Below are 21,712 nucleotides of genomic sequence, written 5' to 3' on the forward strand. Positions count from 1 at the left end.
TCAAATCAACATTTTTCTGGGGTGGACTTGACCATTAACCCTAAAAAGACTGGGGAGGGGCTGATTCAGCCCCCCCCCCCTTTGACATTTTTCTTGATAAATCCGCAGCGCGAAAATTTTTGACCGCGTCGCTCACTGACTTATCTCTTTTATGGTCAAAATAAAGTCCCCGACAATTTCCATCGAAAAAACAATAAAAAACAAAAAGTCTAAAAACAAGGAAATACATAAGAAATTTAGAAAACAATAGAATACATAAGAAAATAAATGTGATGTTGACATTTTTAAAAAATAAATTTGATCAGATGCCTATCTAGAGTATGTGAAACAAAAAAAAAACATTTCAGGGGCATTATTTTATTAATCAGAGCAAACTTATGATTTTCTGCATAAATTAGCATAATTAATGAGACATGAGATTTTTGCAGAATTATAGTTTTGTAGATAATGCGTATGCCAATTTTCGTCGCGATTGATGGCCCAGAAAATAAAGGGGGGCTGAATCAGCCCCCCCCCCCCCCCCCCCCCCGTTCTTAGGTGTTGAAATAGCCCAGTCTATTTAGGGTTAAAAAAGCTGTGTTTAATTGTTGCATTTTAAAAGAACATACTCAAAGTCTCGGCTAAGATATGAAACCTTTTATCTCACTGCCAGTATCTGGAAAGTGTAGATACCTAATGCATGAGTCAACCCCATACTTTAAACCTTCTTTGAAGCTCTCACTGAATTTCCTCTGCACTCAAACAAGTACTTAGGTTAGTTATTGTTGATCAATTCAAACCTTAGGATCCAATGGTCATTTGATATAGTGCCCTTTCCTTTCCATTACAAATCACTCCATTCTTGGCCACACCTCAGAATGATCAGCTTTGACAGTCCATGCAATTCATTGTCCTCTTAGCAAAATACATGTGATTTAATGACTTTCTTTAACTGGTCATCAGAGGGGGGCATCTTCACTGTGCGTTTCAAGCTCAATAAGAATCTGAAAATTCATTTGGGTGACTTTTATTGGTTTTGGGTGTGGCAGGTAAACAATGATTTCAAGTAGTAGTCCTGATAGGTTACTTACTATTTCAAGGATCATGTTCTTATCAGCAAGATGTTGGAAGGCAGTTCTAGCTGTGTCAAGGTCAACCCCATGGTTTGACTTACCACAGCAGTAATGACCATTGTTCCTGTATTAGAAGAAAAAAATTACAGATACACTAGACAAAGTAACAATGGCTGTATGCAAAGGGGGGGGGGGGTTCAAAAAGGTTAGGGCGAAGAGTAGTTCTTTCTCAGATAAATTAATGGCAAAAACCAAAATAATACTACGTCTCAGCATTAATGATCATTATTCAAGCATCAGAAAATAATATCCATTTCATAGTAATTTTATCAACCATCATGGATGAAGTAATCAAAGCGGGTGAAGAGAAGAGGGAAAATAGTTGTCCCTGATCAGAGAGAATTTAAAGATGTAAATAAAATCATACAAAATCTCAGCAATAATAATCACTGTTCCTGAAAAAAAATAACATATAAAATTACAATTCAAAGATCTTTTGTATGCAAGTAGGAGAAGGGAACTTCTCAGGAAACTTGCCACTTTGCAGGAAAAAAAGAAAACATACAGAATCCCAGCAATATTCACCATTATTCCTGTCTAAATAAAAAAAAAATCAAATTCACTTAGTACTCACGCTTTAAGGAAAGACGCATTAAGACAGGCTGCTGATGAGAAAACAACCTCAGCTGTTTTTCTAACTTCAGGAGGTGGTGATACATTTGGTACAATAGTTGAGAGTTCTTTGATAAGGTCTTCTGTCAGGCATGCAGGCTCCTGGTGAGGGGTACACTCCTGAAGTCTAGAGGCAATTCTGGATTCTATATAACAATATCAATTATTCAATTTATTTATTATTTATTCAGCACTTCAAACATATTCAAGATTACAAAGCAATATTAATTACATAAAATGACATAAAAATTATACAGGTACGTGCAATATTTGATAGCAGTTTGTCCAGTGCATCAGTTGGTGGCCAGGGAAGAGGAGAGCAAACTTAATCACTGTGACCTGATGGTCCCTCCGCCCAACAAACCGATGCACTGGGAATACTGGTAAAATATAGCATGAAGAAAAATACAATGACAATTGCAGGGATTATGATACATAATAGGTGCAAAAAAAAAAATATTACACCTTTATAACAATGAAAAAAAATATATTAAAGATAGAAAATCATAAATTAGAAATATAATGTTATAAAACAAAACTAAGTGAGCATTTTGAGTGCAAACTGTTAACAAACGCCAAGTCAAGATGAGATTATAATCTTTATAAATTGTCATTATATTTGTACCGAGGACAGAAGGTGATGAACCTATGAAAGAGTTTAGGATCTAAAAGAGGATGGCATAAGAGGAAAGGGAAGACCAAAGGTTACATTGAAAGACATGGTAAAGAAAAGCAATGAGGTTGGTGTGAATGTGAAGGATGCTTAAGACAGAAAGACGTGGAAGGAGGGAGTGTCAAGAAATGAAAGTCAGAAACCTTTGGCAAGCAAGAAAATGTAGACTGGAATAAATGATGATGATGATGATGATGATGATGATGATAATGATGATGATGATGATGACAATAATGATGATGATGATGATAATGATGATGATGATCATCATCATCATCATCATTTGTAATTCGATAGCAATCTTAAATAAACAACATAAAAAAACAACTTGTAATGGTCCTATTACACTACAAAAAGATTAATACCCATGAATGAGTTGATTTCTGATGGTTTTCTACAGACACCCCCCCCCCTCCCATTTATAAGTTACTTCTGTAATTCCCATAGGAATTTGGACTACTCCATTCCAGAAAGTCATGGTTTCACCAACTGACTTCTGAATCCTGTAATACCAATAGCATAGGGACTACCAAATTCTGCTATTCCTATAAGTTTTGTACACGAGTCATTTGTTCCTATATGTAGTAAAAACAATGAGCTAACCAGTTGATCAATTCCATAGGCTTTGTACAGGGATATCCTGTCCTAGGAGTAGGTAATAGATTAACCCATTAATTACTAAATTCTTTAATACACACATGCTATGTACAGGGATCACCAAGACCTAGAAGGCAATGGGTTAAAGGTCAAGTCCACCTCAGAAAAAATGTTGATTTGAATCAATAGAGAAAAATCAGACAAGCACAATGCTGAAAATTTCATCAAAATCGGATGTAAAATAAGAAAGTTATGACATTTCAAAGTTTGGCTTATTTTCAACAAAACAGTTATATGAACAAGCCAGTTACATCCAAATGAGAGAGTCGATGATGTCACTCACTCACTATTTCTTTTGTTTTTTATTGTTTGAATTATACAATATTTCAAGTTTTACGAATTTGACGATTAGGACCTCTTTGCCTGAAGCACAAAATGTTAAAATAATGGAATTCCACGTGTTTAAGGTGGAATGAAACTTCATTTCACATGACAATGACGAGAAAATAAAGATATTTCATATTTCATATTATAAAATACAAAAGAAATAGTGAGTGAGTGATGTCATCAACTCTCTCATTTGGATGTAACTGGCTCGTTCATATAACTATTTTGTTGAAAATAAGCGAAACTTTAAAATGCCATAACTTTCTTATTTTACATCCGATTTTGATGAAATTTTCAGTGTTATGCTTGTTGAATTTTTCTCTTTTTATTCAAATCAAGTTATTGTTGGGGTGGACTTGTCCTTAATTAAATACTCACTTCTGCAGCATCTGTAACTGTACAAAAGCAGTGATGACCACCAGCATATATACACTTAACCACACAGCCTTTAGAAACACTCTGCTCCTTTATAGAGCCGTGTGGCACCCAAGGACCAGGAACTCTTAATGGATTGGAACAGGACCTGGATTCATTCTGGCCTAACTGACCATGGATTCCTTGACCAAAGGCATATAACCTGCCTTTGGAACCCTCCAAGACTAATGTATGGTGTCTGCAATTTAAAAAATGTAACGTTATATGAATACATGACAATATAATCATCTTTACAAAATCAGGATTAAAGAAAAATGCTGAATAAGACATATCTGCCTTTAATACTGAACTTAAAAGCCAAGTGCCAGTACTGCTATCACTCAATAAGTGAATTGCATATTATGACATACGCCTTTGACAATTACTTCATGATGTCTTTAATTTAATTCATTATCTACTTAGTTTATCCATTGCAGAAATATGCAGAGTAACATATTCGGTCTGAATTGCATATCATCGCTCTCATAAAAATAGCATTTGTCAAAGTCAAAACATTTATTATAATCAGGTTTCTATGTTCGTCCAGTCTGCTGAATGAGACTATATATTGATGGTTTACTTTCTCGATTAAACTCCTCTTTTATACCACAAGTGGTGCAATTAACAAATAAGATAGTCGCATCTGTAACCTCAATTTTTCCCTTTTTTGTCCAGACTCTCATAAATGTGAAATACTACTTCTAAAGGTAATTACTTCACTATTTATACATATATATATTTTCAAATCTAAAATTAGAGCCATACACTTCTACAGATTGTTCAGAGCTTGTTATATTAGATAACATAACAAAGTGATTTTTGCTATTCTTGAGGAATTAAATGTAGTATTGATTGGGAAAAGAAGAGTAGTAAACTTATACTACCTTTAAAACTAAGTTTAAAAAGCTTTATGTACAAACACCTCCAGCAAAAATTGAGCCAAGGGGGTGTTTCACGACGAGTTAATTGTGACTCAGAGTCGTACTTAAATGCCAATGCACACATGATATATAAATCGCAATCTTGTAGATTAATATGCAGTAGTGTGTGTCCTCTTAGCATGATTTTACCAATGCAGTGATGCATTTTATACCACAAGCAACTTGGAATAAAATGCGACTCTAGGACACACTTAAAGGGGAATCCAGCCTTGGCCATAGAGTGTTGTGTTGGGAAGGAGAAAAATGAATTAAACAGAATGGTGAAAGTTTGAAAGAAATCGGATGTCAGAGTGCCCCTGAAATATTCTTATTACTTTTCCCTCTGCCTTGAATTCTTGTTATCCATCTAAAAGGAGCTGCACTTGGTCTTACTAATTGATATGCAAATCAACTCCACCATTTATCGGTAATTTTATTTTTTGTCAGGACAGCTTGATATAATAACCAATATCAAATTAACTTAGTATTACAGTTATATTTGTTACATTGTTTAATTTGGTGGTTGATTTGCAGTTCAAATCCTTTTAGTTGCAGGTCAGATTTTTTTTATTATGGATACTTGGGCCAAGCTAGGAAAAGAAGCAGGGTTAGAAGGTATTGATTTGATCAACTTTGTAAAAGAACGAGAGGCATCTGCCCGCGAAGAAAGGGTACAGATGCTGGAATTGAAAAGGAATGAGATTAAGATACTTGAATTGAAACAACAGTTAGAAGAAACAAAAACAAATGCAGAGTTTGCAGAAAATTTCATTGCACAAAATGCTCCTAAATTGTCTCCTTTCAATGAAGATGGAGATGATTTCGATAGCTATTTAGTTAGGTTTGAAAAGTATGCCACTTTGCAAGGATGGCCCACTTCTTCATGGGCAATGAATCTTAGTGCACTTCTTACAGGTAAGTCACTTCAAGTGTATGCCAGGTTGAACTCTGATGAAGCTCAAAGCTACCCCAAGGTAAGAGAAGCTTTATGCAAAAGATTCAACCTTACGGAGGAAGGATTTAGATGCAAATTTCGAAATGCACGTCCGGAAAAGGACGAGAATCCTTCACAATTCATGGAAAGATTATCATGTTTGCTTGACCGCTGGTTAACATTAGGCAATGTTGAAACCTCTCTTGATCTGATGAAAACTCTCATTATACGTGAACAATATCTTAGCAAATGTTCTCCAGATTTACTTGTCTTTCTGAAGGAGCGGGGCTTGACTAAGCGGGGCTTGACTAACTTAAAAGATCTTGGACAAGTCACCGAACAGTATGTTGAGGCACGCCAGACGTCTTTCTTTCAAGTCTACCAAGGAGAGAAGAAGCCTGGATCAGCTTCCCAGGGGCGACCTGCGATGGGTGCACCAGGTAAAGTACAAGGGCAACAACCACGGTCCTCACCAGTACCTCCGAACCGACGACTTCCTAGGACCTGCTACATTTGCAAGAAGGTTGGACACTTTGCAAATGAGTGTCGATTTCGGAGCTCAGCCCTCCGTGCTTCCTGTCTGCAAGAGGTAGAGTCCTTAGAACCCAAAGGTGAGGTACATGATGATGAGCTAGGTGACATGATTACAGATAATAGTGATAATAATTTTGACACAGATAATCCGGACCAAGACCCTGCAACGTTTTGTCCGTGCTAGATAAGGTAGGTGTGTAATTTAGAAATTATAACAATGTAATTAGCCGACGAAACTCAATGAGAAAGAAAGGTAAGTAGGTGTCTTTTAATAAATAAAAAAAAATATATGTACATATATTTTTTTTTCTTTCAAGGGGGGAGAGAATTGTCAGAGTGCCCCTGAAATATTCTTATTACTTTTCCCTCTGCCTTGAATTCTTGTTATCCATCTGAAAGGAGCTGCACTTGGTCTTACTAATTGATATGCAAATCAACTCCACCATTTACTGTAGGTTGAGTGCACAGTTTGTATAGTCAGTGGGGTGTGGAGCTATGTTGGGTGAGTTGCAAAGGTCTACACAGAAAGCTGGGACCATTTTGGATTTTTACAGAGGGAACACTCAGACCCTCACTGAGAAAGATTTCTTCTAGTTTTATTTTGCCAGCTTCAAGCTATTTACTGGCAGTTGGTTATTATTTCTACATTCCAGAAATCAAGTGTGGCTCCTATTTCATGGAAAGACAGATCCACGTCCGGTTCCATGTCATTCATTCTGAAGGGGGCGCTGTATTCACGCTATTTATTCTGAGTGAACTACTACGTGATCGTGATCTACTTTGTGACCCCAATCTGAGTGAGGGGGAGGTGATACGAGCGTTCCATCCTGGGTAACATGGATTCGTAGACAGTCCATCGATGACGATTAAGTGATCAACCATAACATCGATCAACGTTTGTTCGATGTCAGTAAGTCTTTTCGACTGGTAAGCGGATTCGTTTCCAAGGACCTCTATATGCGCTACATTTTTTTTTGTTAACTCACTACTGAACTTAACTCGGCGAGCACTGCTCTGATTCCGAAATCGCATATGCCAAAGACAATGATTGAACTGGACTAAAACAAGCTATTTCCACCTGAAATAATTGTATATGAGCTCAAAGGACATACCGGTCCGGTTTTGATAGTAATGATCCTTTTCCAAATTTAATAACATATCAAAGTGTAATCTGTCACGTATACTCTAGGAGTTTTAGTCTTTGTATTTCATATTCATTTCACCTGTGGTTATGAATGATGTACTTCGACTAGAGTTAAAGGAATTTACAAAGAAGAGGAGTGAATGAATGTAAACCTTGTAAAGGTGATCATTTGAATATTCTGTTAATAAAGCTAAACCTAAATTTAATGTAGTCGTTCTGTTTTTAATTATTCTGTGTACAAGCTTCTACCTGACATCGGACAAGCAATAAGAAAAATATAGCTGCTTTAAAATTGAGATCACTAATACCATGTAGATTTCAAATTGGCAACTGGGTAAGTAAATTATGACAAGGGGCAAGGACAACTTTCCCATAGGCCATGTACTTTATTATCAGGGATTTGTGGTTTTCTCCTAAGTACCCATTCCCCTGGGGCAGTAATCTAAATATAACCCAGGTAGTATATTGTTTAATGTCCTCATGAAAGAAATACATAATTTGAAATAAAACTTTGGGGAAAATGACATTTTAGCCATAATATGTATTGGAGTACATGGAAGAGTAGTCCTTGCCTTACATCACTATGACATCACATAAGTGGCCAATTTGAAGTCTCCATGGGTATAGTGATTACCAATATTTACAATTTTAAAAAATTCATAACTTTCTTGTTATTTGTCGAATGTTGTTCAAACTTTCACCTATCAACTTGTCTGATTTTTCTTTTTCTTATAAAAACAAGGTTTCATTTGGGTTGGATTCCCCTTTAAATCTTTGTGAACCCCCCCCCGGGCCTTTGATATTCTACTTACTTTCCACAAGTCAACTGTGTGATGTCACTGCCCATTAGGTCAATGACCTTTCTTGGATTGACCTCATTGTAGTTTGACCCATGACCTAGTTGACCTTCTGACCCCTGGCCAAACATGAAAACACCACCATCCTGGGATTAAAAACAGAAGAGAATGGTTTCTCAATCTTGAAGTTAGAGTCCGCCACCAAAAGAAAATGTTGATTTGAAAAACATATAAATAGAAAAAAAATCAAACAATTCTTTAAATGAAAATATTCAGATAATTCCTCCATTCTAAAAAAACTGTTTAATTCCTCCAGGAAAATGAATAATCATAATTATCATAACTCTACATTAATCCTATGAAAAGGACTTTTCTACCATTGTTTTGTGAAAATTAGCAAAACTTTAAAATGCAATAACTTTCTTCATTTGCATCCGATTTCAAATGACATTTTATCAGCACTATTCTCTAAGATTTTTCATTTTCTAGTCAGATCTGTTCAAATTGAAAACTTATTTGTTCCTCTCTCATAAGCAATTTCTTAGTGTATTATGTTAAGGAGAATTTAAATCTCTATTCTACTCGATTTCTATTTCCAATCATTATTAATATGTATATTTACTTTCTTGAAGCACCATAAGCACTAAAAGATGGACCTCTACATTACATAATTAGTCACTGTTATTATTATCATCATTGACTCAAAGTGTTCTTGACCTGTAACACATCTTGGCAGTGGCATTCACCGACACATTTGTTTTTACCAGCATCTGAGATTATAGCTGTTATTAGTTTAAAATGCAAGTGATTTCTCAGCAATTATGCATCATCTACCATAATCATTTAACAAATATAAATGGTTGTAACTTCTGAAGGTTTCCATGGCGAAGAAGAATAGTGTAGTACATGTAGGTTTCACAGTACACCATGTATCTTTCTTGGGCAGGTGTTCTCTTGGCAGGTGTCGTCCTCCTGAGGACGACAAGAACACACTTCCAAACGTCGAGATTGGGTGGTCCTTTTCAGGACCAACACCTGCCCAAGAAAGATACATGGTGTACTGTGAAACCTACTACACTATGAATGATTGGTTGGTGATTTCATTGGATTCTAGTTTAAGTCAGTCCGTGATCATAGCCTGAATTTACAAGAAACCCAACTTACTGCAGTAAGCATGGCTGTGTGTTCCTGTCCACAAGCTATGTGCTTCACCATCTGAGAACGCATATTCCTGAGCAATGTTGGATAAGATTTATCTACAACAAAGAAGATGGTACAAAAAAATTCAACATGATGGCATTAGAATTTTCAGATACAGTGGTGCCATAAAGCTAACCCCACTAGAAAATGAATATATTTAAAAGTGTCCAAGTTCTGCCATGTTTTAAATATTTCATAGTGAAGTCAGATGATTAATATTACATTTACGCAAGTCTGTTTCTCTGGGCTTGCCAAAAAATGTAGTGTTCTTGTCTACATTCAACAATCAGAATGGAGAGAATGCATTTTCTAATGGGATTCACTTAACTTTTTAGCACCACTTTATATATATTGCTCCAATTATTGAACTAGCAGAGTACTTCAATGAGTAAAAAGGAAAAAAAAACTAAAACTAAAATAACAGCTGGGCAATTACATAAGTATGCAGGCCTACATCTAAATGCATATATGTTGAAATTACTTTATTTGTGTTCTAGTTCTTATGAAATGTTTTATTGCTCTCAAGTTATTATCATTGTAACGGTTTGTAAAACATAGATAAAATGGGGGTCAGGTGCACAAGAAGGTCAAACATTCTTCCAGTATCGCAATGCTGTGACTGGATATGTTACAACAGAGGTATCACCTTCAAAAGTTTAAATAGGCATATTGCTTCTCTTTTAAGTGAAAAGAAGAAATAATCAACAATTTCAACACTGAACAAAGATGTGTCACAAATTCAATGGGATTTTAAATATAAGAGATATATTATAGCATTTTCACAAAATTTTTACCAAATTCTATAATTTTACAAGGTGGCATTTAAAAGGCAGTGTGATTAAAATCCTCTGTGATTCAAATTCAGATTCATCATGTGAACTCAATCAAATATGCATATCATATCCGAATTTACTCAGAATGGAATACCAGATATATTCAATGAGTTTGGGAAAATATTCCTAAAATAGCAGATGAGTGGAATATTGGACCAAACTCTTGGAATATTTCTGGTATTCCATGAAATAAAGCCATCCAATTTAAAGGTATTGTTTAACTTTGTGAGCAGCCGATTTAAAAAATTCTCAAACCAAGATGAAACATGTGTACAAGTGCATGTATTAGAACTAATAAACCCTGAAAACAACCATTATTGAGAATGAAAGGCTAAAACTACAAGGCAAATCCCGATTTTGTAAATAGGCATCTTATAGACACCTAAATAGTACACATAAGTGTATGGTACAAAATTAAAATGGTGTTTCCGGTCACTTTATATTTCAATTTTTGAAGCACTTAATAATTATTTTCGAGAGCAATTTTTTCTGGGCTTCATTTTTGTTACATATCAGAGACACCGGTGACATGAGTGACCTTCTAGCTCATATTTTTTAAAAGTCAAACCAATGTTAACTAATCACTTTAATTATCATCATCTATCCCTTACCAACCCCCCCCCCAAAAAAAGGGAGAAATTGATTGAACAAGTCATGTCATCACTTCCCACATAGCATCAACACTTCATAAGACCAAATTTGGTCATTGACATACTACTCACATGTATTTCATTATACTTTGTGGTCTATGCTGTGCATCACATTTTGCGTATGTGCATTAGACTGTTGAATACAGTCTTATATTGAACAGCAAGTTTTGTACAGGAGCCTACGGGATATTTGTTGGATTTTGGTCCTCTTAGGGGTATGCTCTGGTATTGAACGAGCAGTTGATGCTGACCCAAATACGCATATGTATCGCTAAAACACTCTATATAGATGATAATAATTACAATTCTGCCCTATATTTTGAACTCTTTCAAGATATCGTCAACCTCCTTTGTCTCAGAAAAAAATGAATGAACACTTTGATGACTTACTTTCTTTATTACCAAGACCAAGTTGTCCTACATCATTCTTCCCCCAGCCAAAGACAGACCCTGAGACAGTAAGAGCAAAGGAATGATAGCCACCGCAGGATACCCGCACCAAGGGTACCCCACGGAGAGAGGTCAGTTCGGTTGGACGGTCAGTGTAGTTGGTCACTAATGACCCAATACCCAGCTGACCATAGGTGTTGTCACCCCATGCAAAGAGCCTGCCATCTGTTGGTAAGAATAAGAACAGTCACATTTTTATTCAGGACAGAACATCTACATAGTAACAGAGCAATAATTATGTCTTTTTACAAGTATGTCTTGTTACAAAAAAAATTCAGTGCTTTAATTTTCCACAACCTGTCTGAAATATAATGAAGAATAAAGGACACAGTACAATAGTTGATAAAAGCAAAGTATTTTCTGGCAACTGCTCACTGATTTGTTTTTTAATTAAACATTACAGGATGTAGGTCTACAATGAAAACAAAAACAGATTTCACTGACACCAATCCCCCCAAGACTCGATAACTACCGAAGTTGGATCATTTTCTACTTTTATGCATTTATATGTTTTTAACTGATCCTTAAAGGAATGTACTGAGGTTCTTTTATTGTAATACGAAGATTATTCTATACATGTATACTATGGGCAGGGGTAAATCCAGGTTCTTTTAAAGGGGGGGGCACATTAAAAAATAAATTTAACAAGCAAAAAAAAAGGTCTTCACTTTCAAAGGGGGAGGGCACACTTCTGTTATAACGGCCATTTTACATTGCAAATTTTAATTGTGCCCCCCCCCTAGATCCGCCAGTTATTACGGGTATGTTTGGCCTATAACACCACCAGTATATTTCTTTCCCTGACATAAGATATTAATAAATAGCATCCAAGACTGTGGCAAGTTTCAAGACTGTTCTGTTTCAAGACTGTTCAGTCCTAGTTCAGTCCTAGGAATGCTTAATTAGCCCTCTCCTTCAACGGTTCAATATATACCACAATTATCACTGTATCTTTTGCAAACAGAGGATGAAGTGCTGATTGGTCTACTCCCATTTGGTCTATTTTCTGTTTCGTCCAATCCCACATGGTCTAATTCTACTTTGTCTACAACCATTTGGTCTACTTGCAATTAAGGCTATACTACATTTGGTATACTTGCCATTTATGCTAAACTACATTTGGTCTACTTGCAATTTATGCTATACTACATTTGGTCTACTTTCCATTTATGCTGTACTACATTTGGTCTACTTTCCAATTATGCTAATACTACATTAGGTCTACTTTCCATTTATGCTATACTACATTTGGTCTACTTTCCATTTATGCTGTACTACATTTGGTCTACTTGCAATTTATGCTATACTACATTTGGTCTACTTTCCATTTATGCTGTACTACATTTGGTCTACTTGCAATTTATGCTATACTACATTTGGTCTACTTTCCATTTATGCTGTACTACATTTGGTCTACTTTCCATTTATGCTATACTACATTTGGTCTACTTTCCATTTATGCTGTACTACATTTGGTCTACTTTCCATTTATGCTATACTACATTTGGTCTACTTTCCATTTATGCTATACTACATTTGGTCTACTTTCCATTTATGCTGTACTACATTTGGTCTACTTGCCATTTATGCTATACTACATTTGGTCTACTTTCCATTTATGCTATATACATTTGGTCTACTTGCCATTTATGCTATACTACATTTGGTCTACTTGCCATTTATGCTATACTACATTTGGTCTACTTTCCGTTTATGCTGCACTACATTTGGTCTACTTTCCATTAATGCTGTACTACATTTGGTCTACTTGCCATTTAGGCTATAATAATAATACACAGTTCTTGTATAAGCGTTCATTTATCACAACATTATGATATTAAAATCCACTGTGATTCAAATTCAAAATGTTATTGCACTATACAGTCTGGTTTTCTATCCCCTTTCCTTTCGATGCCTCCATCACTTTCAAGCTCCAAGCTTAAGATGGAGGTCTCCCACATTTCTATATATATATATGTTCAGTAACTAAAGAAAAATGTATGTATAGATATAATTTTCACAGTACAGTTGATATTTTATATTGATTTATGTACATTATTCATTATGTTTGAAAAAATATTTGCCTATTATGTAATATTGAAAAAATTATTATACTTGTATATACTTTTTTTTTGTTTTGAAATGTGGAAATAAAATAAAGCAAATCAAATCAAAATATAATGTCCCTCTTTGCTTCCAAAGGTCTTGTACTTGGTTTTAATCACTTGAAATACAAAACGTACTTGGTGTAACATTACTAAGCCTATATGGTTACATGAAATGTTTTTAATTAAAAATTCATGTAATTAACTACAAAATATTAAAACACTTTATTATTCAACCAAGTGGGGGATCAGACCAAATGAGACTAATAGTTTGTAGTAGACCAAGAGTTTTGTCGACCAAACACACAAAAAAGGACAAGTAGTCAAATGAGGGGTCTCTTCCCATTTGGGGAGAGGCTGGTGGGGGAGGGGGCTGATGGGGGTTGGGAGGGGGTGATATGGATGGAAGAAGGGCTGATGGGAGGGGGGGGGGTTAGGGGAGGAACATACCTCGAGTTAGCGCCATAGAATGAAGTGAACCACAGCAGACTTTTACAAAATGATATGATGCAAGGTGCTTTAGAATTCTGGGAAAAAAAATTTACAAAAATTCAATTAAAGTAAGGCAACAAATTTCAGCAGTAATGATGAAATGTCAATACCCTGTACAAGATAAACTGTACCCACTGATTGAAATTTATATGTATATGGCATAAATTTTCCCCTTCATCACATACCTTAAATTAGACCCCTCCCCTACTCATTCCCATATTGTCATATTACACTAGTAATGTCATGGTCACGTTTGTTCTACGGCGGCCGTACGGTGAGTCGAAAACAGCCGTTTTAACATTTTTTGTCCAACTACATATAGGTGGTTTGAATCAAAACTGATAAAACGGCTGTTTTCGACTCGCCGTACGGCCGCCGTAGAACAAATGTGACCATGGTATAACACATCACACCATTCTTTGGGAATATACATGGTTTTAGAATCGTTTTCAAAACAAATCATAAATTAATAACTGCTTCAGGAATCAAGAAGAATTTACCTTGGCCTTGGTTTGTTCTCAACATCCCCTGTTGCAAGGCCACACTGACCACGGTCATTCCGACCCCATCCTAGAACTTGACCCCTATCAGAGACAGCTAGGGTGTGGTCATCTCCACAGGCTACTTGCTTGATGACCACTGTTTCCAGTGCCGATACCTGGACTGTCAAACCATTGTAAAAACAAACAAAAATCATATTCAACTGGGAAATGACAACTAATATGTTGCATTAATCAAGCAATCAGAAGTATGTGGACTGACTTCAGTGGATAGAACCAAGCGCATACTACAGTGTACTTGATCTGCTGTCCTCTGATTTTTAGATCAAACCAATAACATCTTTACAATCAATGTTCTGCATAGTGGCATGAAATCAAAATAAAAATGGGTACCTGGCAGGAATTTATTCTTTGAAATGCAGCGCGCGTAACAGCTGCACTGCTAAAGCCAGGGCAATTATGCTGCATATACTGTAGAGCACTTAGAGACTTCTGACAAAGTAAGTATCTAAGCGCTATATAAGCAAGTATAATTATTATTATTATTAAAAATTCAAGTTCGTTTGAGCCTTCCTGCAGGAAAAAGTAAGTTAAATTCCAAATCATAATGATTTCAGAATCGACAGTTACTTGAGGCCAATTTGGACTTTACTCCAATAACAGGGCTTGCAGTGAAACAGAATTCTTATTTTAGTACTTCTAGCAACATGCCAAACTTCAAATAAAATGATTTTTATTATTAAACTTTCATATTTAGAGCAAGATTTGGTTTGTTTGAAAATTGTGCCATAGTCGGATATATGTAGTGAGTGGTGGGTTTATTTCTCTTCAATTGATAAAATTATCTAATTGAGTGCAGGACACATTTGGCAGTGTTGGTATTATTATCATTATGACTATATGTCATTTCATCTGATATTCCTCATCCATATAAATATGGAGGCTATCTACAACAAGAAATATATCACTGAAAATGTGACTCAGACCCCCCCCCCCCCCCCTTAATAGGCCATTACCACATTTGTGGCAACACAATTTCCATCAAATATGGGAAATGGGACTTGTATGTTACTGCCAAATTGCATGAGCACTGGTAAAAAAATAAGAAAGTAGTTTGATTTGAAAGATTTTTATTTGAGTTTTGCTGTGATACCATGATTACCATATCAACACAATATCTGTGGAAAATGTGACTTGCACATACTAATAATAACAAAATATATAGCTCATATTTTTAACAGTATCTCTATGCACTATACATCAAAATAATTTAGTCTTAATACCAGTAACTATAAAGAATGAAATTTTATATTAAATGGAAAATTAATAAACTAACATTATAATACACCTTTCATAAACAAAATAATTAAACATGAGAACAAGTATGTTTTTGACGATTTGAAGAAGGTGAAAGTACAAGTGATGGCCCTCAGTTGAACCATATGCTGATTCCTACATTCATTTGGTGGCCAGGTGGGTGTTTCATAAAGCTGTTTGTAAAATAAGAGCGACTTTAAGAACGACTGGTGATCCCTTCTTGTAGAAATGGTAGATTCATTAGCGATGGTTTAAGTGCGTAAGAAAGGTTCACTAGTCGTTCTTAAAGTTGCTCTTAACTTATGAACAGCTTTATGAAACGGCACCCTGGTATAAATATTGCACATAATAATATCCATACCTGGTCTGAATTGGTTCCTATCCTGGCCCAGCTGACCTTTGTTATTAGCTCCACACATATACAACGTCCCATCCGCCATGACAATCCCTGTATGATGCTTCCCACAGCCGATGTTCAGGACCCGCTGACCCGACAGGGTGGTGACTTCTTTGGCCACCTCTTGACGGGTCTGACCGCCAGTATTACCGATGCCCAGCTGACCATCAATCGATGATCCCCAGGAGTATGTAGCCATTTTGCTGGCCATTGCCTATGAAGGAGCACCCTTTAATGCAGCTGTGAACAAGAATAATCAGAAGAAAAAAATTAACGCTTGTTTTTTATTTTGATCTGTTATGATGTACTAGTCAATTCGGCCTCAAGCGATATTTTCCTGGCCTTAGGCTTAGCCAAAGTCTATGAAAGGTTTTCTCCAGCGCCATTGAAACCTTGAAATACTGTCCTCAACTATATCCCTGGGGCCCGTTTGAAAATACTTTTTCAAGGATTTAGCTCCTTATCTTACAGTGAAAAATTTGTTAGAGTGAATCTGTACTCCTTACATTACTAAAGAAAATGAAGAGACATGATCCAAGTATTTTAAACATTGCATGAGTATAGAAAGATCCCAAATCCCTCTTCATGAGATCCCAGTACCAGGAAACGAGAGACCATCCCTTTAAACTGTTCACTACTCACTGTCGGTTGCAAAGCAACATTTCAGTAAAAGGGTGATTCAATCTTGAGATAGTTTGCCTGCAACACTTGTAATGTCCGGACCCAGCATCAACTCATTTAATGACAGATTAGATTCTTTAGTCAAACAAACGTTTTGAAATTTCTGCTACTTTCGTGCTGCACTGTATAGACTTAATCATGCATCAAGTGTTTACTACCAGGAGATCTACACTCCAGTACAGATGATGATGATACTGATTAGATAGATATGATGTATGATGAACTTACAGTACATGTACAACTGTTGTAAATTTGCCATTAAGGTACCATGGTAACCTTGATTCTGACTGACTGATGAGCACTGTTAAGTACTATGGAAGTTGCCATAATGGCAAAGTTACAAAAATTGTAAGTCCTTTATGAAACAGCCCCCCTTTTTTAAAAATAAATACCATTCTGTTCAGGTCTCATGCAACTCGTTTATAAAGCTTCTTATCATTTCATTGGTTTAAAAAAAAAAAAAAAAATTCAGATGAGCGTGCACTAGTCGCTTACCATCGACATGGTGGATGATTGCGATACCGAGCAGCGAAACCCTTGACCTACTTCAAGCAAATTTTACTCTAACGTTGGGATCTTGCCTTCCATTTTTGAGATTTTCATTGATTTTGTGTGGACTGCGAGTGTGAGGAATTTTTGAATTTCACTTTTTTTCAGCTCTCCAAATTTTACTACATTAGGGCTAGGGCTAACTTAGACAGCTGGCAGCTATCTGTTTTGAGTAGTTTAACATCATTTTCAATTTTGTTTAAATTTCTCCTCGTACACAGACAGCTCGCCATTGTGCAGCCACTATAAGAGGTTTAACAATGCAAAATCCCCCTGACGGGGCTCAACGATTTTTGTCTTTATTTCATTAAAATATTTAAAAAGAACTGCACCAAAATAAAGAAATGCACCAAAACGGGAAAATTAAACTTAAAACAAAAATTTTACTTCAGCTGTCCCGCAACTTCCACTTCCCTGGTTTATCCGAACTTCATACATAAACATATGGCCATTGAGTCCCTGAACAGATCGAGTTAGAACTTCGGTCTCTGTAATCGGTGAGTGGAGCCAACGAAATTCAGCGGAACAACCAATATAACAGAGACCGAAGCTTTTGGTCTAGGACTAACGTTAGGGCTAACTTAGGCCTCAGGCTCAGCTCAACTGATTAAGCCTAGGACCTACAGACTACTTAAGTATGGTAGGGGGCTCTAAAGCTACGCACTACTCATCGCGCATGCAGTTTTTAATGGCAACAAATGCGCACTGTGTGTGTGGAACTGTCAGTGTTACTGCAGTGTGACAAACGATTCCTATTCAATTTTGTTGACACAGGCAGCAGTTAATCTTCAGCAGAATAGCTTCAAGATCAGACTGGACAAGGTGTGGGCAGACCAGCAAACCCCTTATAGAATAGAGATCTGAGCCAAAATGACACTGAGCAAACACCTCACCAATCATTGTGATTGATGAAAATGGCATAGAGCTGGAAGCCTGACTGCTGGGATCCACAGCATTCTTTCAGAATCTCGGGTAAAGTAAAGGTAAAGTAATCTCTAAATAGAAAACCCACAACTGTTTGGAATTTTGGAAATATATTCGCTTTATTTCATATTATCCTATAATAATAAGAACATATTTTAGAAATTGACGCACAGGAAAATTTTTTTTGCATGATAAATCAAGTGCGTAGCTTTAGGACCCCTTCTACATCGGGCGGCAGAATCAAGGTGTTCGGAAAACACGGCAGGATTTTCGTATAAGTGAGTTTTGTGGTATTTTCTTCTTGGTTAATGTTCTTTAGAATGTTTGCCACAAATTAGTGAAAGATAATTTGTTCAACTTCAAATATAAAAATTAGCATAGTTTTTATCATTTGTAAACAAAGTCAGTGCGTAGCTTGTTCCCCCCCCCCCCCCCCATCATACTCGTCTAATAAAATTAGACCAAAAGCTTCAGTCTCTGTTATGTTGGTTGTTCCGCTGAACTTCGTTGGCTCCACTCACCAAATACAGAGACCAAAGTTCTAGCGCGATCTGTACAGGGGACTCAATTGCCATATGTCTTATGTGCATGTATTAAGTTCGGATAAAACAGGGAAGTGAAGTTGCGCGACAGCCGTAGTAAGTCACTGTTTTTTCCCTGTTTTAGTGCAATTCATGCCAAAATGGAATAATAATCTTTATTTTGGTAGATCTACAGTTCTTTTTATATATTGGCAGTGTATACAGCCACACGCGTGTGTCTTTACCATCCAGCCACACGCGTGTGGTTATATCCAGAACACCTATCTGTGGATACCGCCACACGCCGCCAGTAATAACAGTAAAACATGTACCGTATGTAGGTCTGACCGTCTATATCACGATCAAAATAACCTCATTTCTTCATTAAATTCTTACATTCTAAACCCCTTTGATATCCTTAGATCGTTTCAATTTCATTCTCACCGTCTTCTCTCCTTGCTTTTCTTGTCTTGTTACAAACGGTCGTCTGTTTAACAGCAAATTCTCTTTTTCTACTTGTGTCGATTCTGGCTTCCTTCGCGGTGGCAGACCCATACAGCGTTAGCGCAGCGCAGTAGTAGACATACACAGTTTGGGTTACGTTTAAACCCAAACTGTGTATGTCGTACTACTGCGCTGCGCTAACGCTGTATGGGTCTGCCACCGCGAAGGAAGCCAGAATCGACACAAGTAGAAAAAGAGAATTTGCTGTTAAACAGACGACCGTTTGTAACAAGACAAGAAAAGCAAGGAGAGAAGACGGTGAGAATGAAATTGAAACGATCTAAGGATATCAAAGGGGTTTAGAATGTAAGAATTTAATGAAGAAATGAGGTTATTTTGATCGTGATATAGACGGTCAGACCTACATACGGTACGTGTTTTACTGTTATTACTGGCGGCGTGTGGCGGTATCCACAGATAGGTGTTCTGGATATAACCACACGCGTGTGGCTGGATGGTAAAGACACATGCGTGTGGCTGTATACACTGCCTTTTATGAAATAAAGACAAAAATCAATGAGCCCGACAGGGAGATTCTGCATTGTTAATCCCCTAGTACTGTACTAACGTAGTGGCTGCATGATGTCGATAGCGAGCCGTCTGTCGTACGAGGAGAAATTTTTAAAAATTAAAAATGTAAAAAAAAACTCCTCAAAAAACAGACGACTGCCAGCTGTAATAATGCTTACCCTCTTCATTTAGTTGACTTTTCTTTGAGTAGATCTACCTGATCAGCTAGAGAAAGTAATTCACAATCACCGGTCATCCATGCAATGACGTGACTAAAAGTAAAAGCACGACTGTATTGTTGCTTGTCGACAGACGACATGCAGGCACTCGGGCCGGCGAGAGCCGAGGAGGCAGGCAGGCACAGCTCAGGCAGCGTACCGCCACTATCGGTACCGTATTGCAGTTGAAGAAGTAAAGTCCACCCTCCGTCGCGACGGCGACGGTCCGACCATGGATCACCAAGCAGCTAGCAAGAAGGGACAAATCAAAATCTGCAACCACATCCAGACGCCTAAGAATGATTTGTTGAATTTCCAACACCCCGTAGATATAGATGATCTACAGTAAGTAAAGTAATGCTATTCTAACTAATTTATAAAGCTTACGAACTGTCCCGTTTTCCGTGTCACTCAGTCCGTCTTCATTCATATTTACACAATATACGCATTACAAGTAATAGTCTTTGTCAAAGATGGCTTTGATTTTATCATTATTAATCATTTACCCTATAAGATCTCTAGTTATTGTTTGATAGTTTCCTTGAAAACAAATTAACACCAAATTATATACATAACAATTTTCAAAAAGATATGTCCCTTTCCAATAAATGATCAATTTCTTGGGCAACAGGTCTAGTACTGCGATAAATACGACTTGGTATCAAGCCTATCTCAGACAGATCGTCACTCCCCGATTTATCCCTGTATACTGGAAGCTTCCAAAAATTGATTTTGAATGACTGCGATTGCCAATGATAACTCTCAACTTGGTTTAAATTGTGACATTTCACGTAATCTACAGATGGGCTGCTAGGAATGTTACAGATGATTTCATTTTGATAACATCTGCTTTAGAAACAAGCCACACTAGCTTGAGTAACATTCGGATATAGTAACGTGGGAGCTTCAAAACATTTTGTATAGGCATAGTTTAAATTCATATAGTTCTTTCATATAGCTATACTCCTCAGCATTAGTGTGTGTACCCCTTACCCAAACTCAACACAAAGTAAGATTATATAACTGCAATTGCTTTATAAACAAAACTGATGCCTTGATGTAAAAAAAAAGAGTTTCAAAATTTTGCAGGCGATAACATCAGGATTTTTTTTGGTCGATCCCGAATATTCCAATAATTTCTTCCTTGTAAAAAAAAAATCACCGCCCCCATCATCATCACCATCACAATTATCGTCATAATCATCACCATCGCCATCATCATCATCTTCTTCATCATCACTATCATTATCATTATCCTCATCATCACCATCATCATCATCATCCTCGTCATTATCCTCATCACCACCTTCATCATCATCGTCATCATCATCATCATGATCATCACCATCATTATCATCATCATCTTCATCATGATCATCACCATCACCATCATCATCATTATCATCATCATCACCATCATCATCATCACCATCACCATCATCATCATTATCATCATCATCACCATCATCATCACCATCATCCTCATCATCATCCTCATCACCACCATCATTACACATCACCATCCGATCTCGTCCTCATTATTATCACCATCTCCATCCTCATCACACAGTACGTCTTATGAGAGCCTCTTTTTTGTTTGTTCTCTGTGACTAATTGCAATGAGAAACATTATATCGAGCCAAAATATTACATGTTTGGTCAATATTGACATCTTAATTTGTTCAAGAAAATGAAGCAATGTTAAATCAATCAGTTTTTGCAAATACGGGTGTAATA

The 21,712-nt window shown here is 36.6% G+C and overlaps 1 protein-coding gene across 1 annotated transcript in view; it reads right to left on the bottom strand.

Annotated features, from left to right (window-relative positions):
* LOC121431715 (probable E3 ubiquitin-protein ligase HERC4) overlaps window positions 1–20,442 on the bottom strand; it is a 45,823-nt gene extending 25,381 nt beyond the window's left edge. The window contains 11 exon segments of the mRNA XM_041629375.1: window positions 1,071–1,176; window positions 1,687–1,840; window positions 1,843–1,870; window positions 3,760–3,994; window positions 8,140–8,270; window positions 9,289–9,380; window positions 11,198–11,422; window positions 13,813–13,889; window positions 14,355–14,517; window positions 16,033–16,308; window positions 19,937–20,442. Of these exon segments, the coding sequence (XP_041485309.1) occupies window positions 1,071–1,176; window positions 1,687–1,840; window positions 1,843–1,870; window positions 3,760–3,994; window positions 8,140–8,270; window positions 9,289–9,380; window positions 11,198–11,422; window positions 13,813–13,889; window positions 14,355–14,517; window positions 16,033–16,279 (1,458 nt within the window). The 5' untranslated portion in view covers window positions 16,280–16,308; window positions 19,937–20,442.
* Window positions 20,443–21,712: the final 1,270 nt, after the last annotated feature.

The sequence above is a fragment of the Lytechinus variegatus genome, chromosome 18 (assembly GCF_018143015.1).
Source record: "Lytechinus variegatus isolate NC3 chromosome 18, Lvar_3.0, whole genome shotgun sequence".
Classification (NCBI taxonomy): Eukaryota; Metazoa; Echinodermata; class Echinoidea; order Temnopleuroida; family Toxopneustidae; genus Lytechinus; species Lytechinus variegatus.